This window comes from Kryptolebias marmoratus, linkage group LG15 (assembly GCF_001649575.2).
Source record: "Kryptolebias marmoratus isolate JLee-2015 linkage group LG15, ASM164957v2, whole genome shotgun sequence".
Classification (NCBI taxonomy): Eukaryota; Metazoa; Chordata; class Actinopteri; order Cyprinodontiformes; family Rivulidae; genus Kryptolebias; species Kryptolebias marmoratus.
In genome coordinates, this window is record NC_051444.1 from 1567036 (window position 1) to 1569621 (window position 2586).

The 2586-nt window shown below is 49.1% G+C and overlaps 1 protein-coding gene across 1 annotated transcript in view; it reads right to left on the reverse strand.

Annotated features, from left to right (window-relative positions):
- grpr (gastrin-releasing peptide receptor) overlaps positions 1-2339 on the reverse strand; it is a 4913-nt gene extending 2574 nt beyond the window's left edge. Inside the window, exons 1-2 of the mRNA XM_017404250.3 lie at positions 1999-2339; positions 426-768 (exon numbers count right to left, since the gene is read on the reverse strand). Of these exons, the coding sequence (XP_017259739.2) occupies positions 426-768; positions 1999-2306 (651 nt within the window). The 5' untranslated portion in view covers positions 2307-2339. The remainder of the gene's footprint in view (positions 1-425; positions 769-1998) is intronic.
- Between the last annotated feature and the right edge of the window lie 247 nt (positions 2340-2586).

A 2586-nucleotide genomic window follows, 5' to 3' on the forward strand; every position in this document is an offset into this window, starting at 1 on the left:
GGATGGATGGATGGGTGATTGGATGGATGATTGGTTGGATGGTTGGTTGGATGGATGGATGGATGGATGGATGGATGGATGGATGGATGGACAGATGGATGGATGATTGGTTGGTTAGATGGTTGGATGGTTGGCTGGTTGGATGAATGGATGGTTGGATGGTTGGATGGTTGGATGGATGGTTGGTTGGATGGATGGATGGATGGATGAACGGATGGATGGATGAACGGATGGATGGATGGACATACATGTGGACATACAGGTGGACAGACAGACAGATGGACAGACATGTGGACATACAGGTGGACAGACAGATGGACAGGTGGACGGACAGGTGGACGGACAGGTGGACAGACAGGTGGACAGACAGGTGGGCAGACAGGTGGACAGACAGGTGGACAGACAGGTGGACAGACAGCACCCGCCTGTCTCGTTGCGTGCACGTTTCCCTCCACGGGAAGCTGGGAGCTCTGTAACAGGCTGCGGGCGATCAGGGTGTAGTACACCGAGATGGCCAGCAGGGGGATGATGTAGAAGCAGAGGAAGGAGGCCACGGAGTGAAGCTGAGGGTGCAGCCTCCCCTCGTGGGGGTAGGGGGCGCAGGTGACAAAGCTCTCGTTGGTGTGGGGGACGCTGAAGGTGTGGAGGTCAGAGTACACCGCCTCGGGGACAGCCAGGATCAGGGAGGCCACCCAGATGAGCGCCGCCCGCAGGACGATGGTGGTAGTGCTGGCTGAGGTTTCCAGAGGTTTGACGATGGCCCTGTACCTGCCGGACAGGAGTAACCATCAACATCTTTAATTGTTCGAGACACTGATTTCAGAAGACTCAAAGGAGACGTACAATAAAACAAAACAGTTTAGGCTCCCTGTGTTTAAATGATCTCATTTAGAGATTGGAGCTGGTTACAGACTTTCACCTGGAGTCTCACTGAAGAGCGACAGGTTGGCACAAACTCTCGCCAAACTTTGTGCCAGTATTTACAGAGCCAAAAACTAACAGCTCTAATGCTTAAGAAACTGAATTGAGACAAGTTGGAGACAAGTTGGAGACACGCACAACAACTCTGAGTATTTTGAGAAGAAATGTGTGCTGCAAATTTTCACAAACGTTCAAAATTTCTGCGCTACAAGATGCAACATGTCGATTATCAGTTCTGAGTCCCTGTGAATCACGCAAGGACGGACTCAAGATGGCCGCCACAGCTGACACAGAAACGGCTGTAATTCACTCTAAACAACAGATAACGAGGTGAAGTTTAGCTGAGAGTCGTCCTCGACACAAACTCGTTAACGCGTCTCACAAGACGTGCCTCTGGCAGCCATTTTGGATTAAAACTATGTCACAGAACGTGGCGGGCGACATGCATTCCTTCAAGCAACGCTAGGCCTTTAATTACATTAAAGAAATCACCGGAAATTCTTTGTGTTGACATATCTGATGTGATTTAAATCAAATTCTAGGAGGAAAAAAAGTCACATTTCAACAGATAAAGAAAGTAAAAACTTTATTATCTGTAAAATATAATTTTTATTATCTGTAGAGACAATAATGTGAGTCAAAGATTGAGACAGCTCTGAATTCTAGAGGAAGATTGATTTTTCCACATCAAGCTGTTTACAACAGGAGACATATGGCAAAGGTCAAGGGTCACAGAGGGGCAAAGATGAGACCAAAAATATCCTCATTTACTACATATTTCAGGAAGTAAAGTGTATTTATGTTGCACTTTTCACAGATATAAAACAGATTAAAACGAATATTAAGCTCAGAGTCATGAAGTTCTTAAATAAATTTGACTTTAAAAAATGTCCAAACTGTCAATACAACAGTTAATGTTAGTTATTAAAATAATTTATTTGGATGTTTAGTGATTTTATAGATTTAGGAGCAACATGAAGGTTTGCAGCTGAGCCAGTAAAGTCTATTTAACACCACAGATTGTGTAGCAGTGAATTCTGAAGGAGCAGAAGAAGATCTGCTTCCTGCTGATCCTACCTGTCCGCGGAGAGGGCGGTCAGCGTGAACACCGACACCCCGACAGAGGTGAGCTGGATGAAGGGGATGATCTTACAGCCAGCCCGGCCGAACAGCCACTCCTCCGACAGGAAGCGGCTCGCGTCCACCGGCGCGCAGGTGAGCAGCAGCAGGACGTCCCCCAGCGCGAGGCTCGACATGAACAGGTTCGGCTCGCTGCGGACCGACTTGGCGGAGCAGAAGGTCCGGATGAGCGTGATGTTCCCCACGAGCCCGACCGCGATGATGACGCCGTAAACGGAGGCGACGAGAAGCCCGGAGGACAACATGATCGTCCGCGCGGAGCCGTGGAGCAGCAGTGATGCTGCGCAGACGCGCCATGTGTCCACCTGGTGGACAGGACAGCCAGGCTGAGAGGGGGAGGGACAGGGACAGAGACAGGGACAGGGATAGAGATAGAGACAGGGACAGAGACAGGGGCACATGGACAGACAGGGACAGGGACTCAGACAGGGGGGTCCTGGAAAAACAAAAATATGATCCAAACTCAGGTTCCAACTTTAACAGATGTGTCTGAGGACCTGATCCTTCAGGTCTCACCTCGGATCC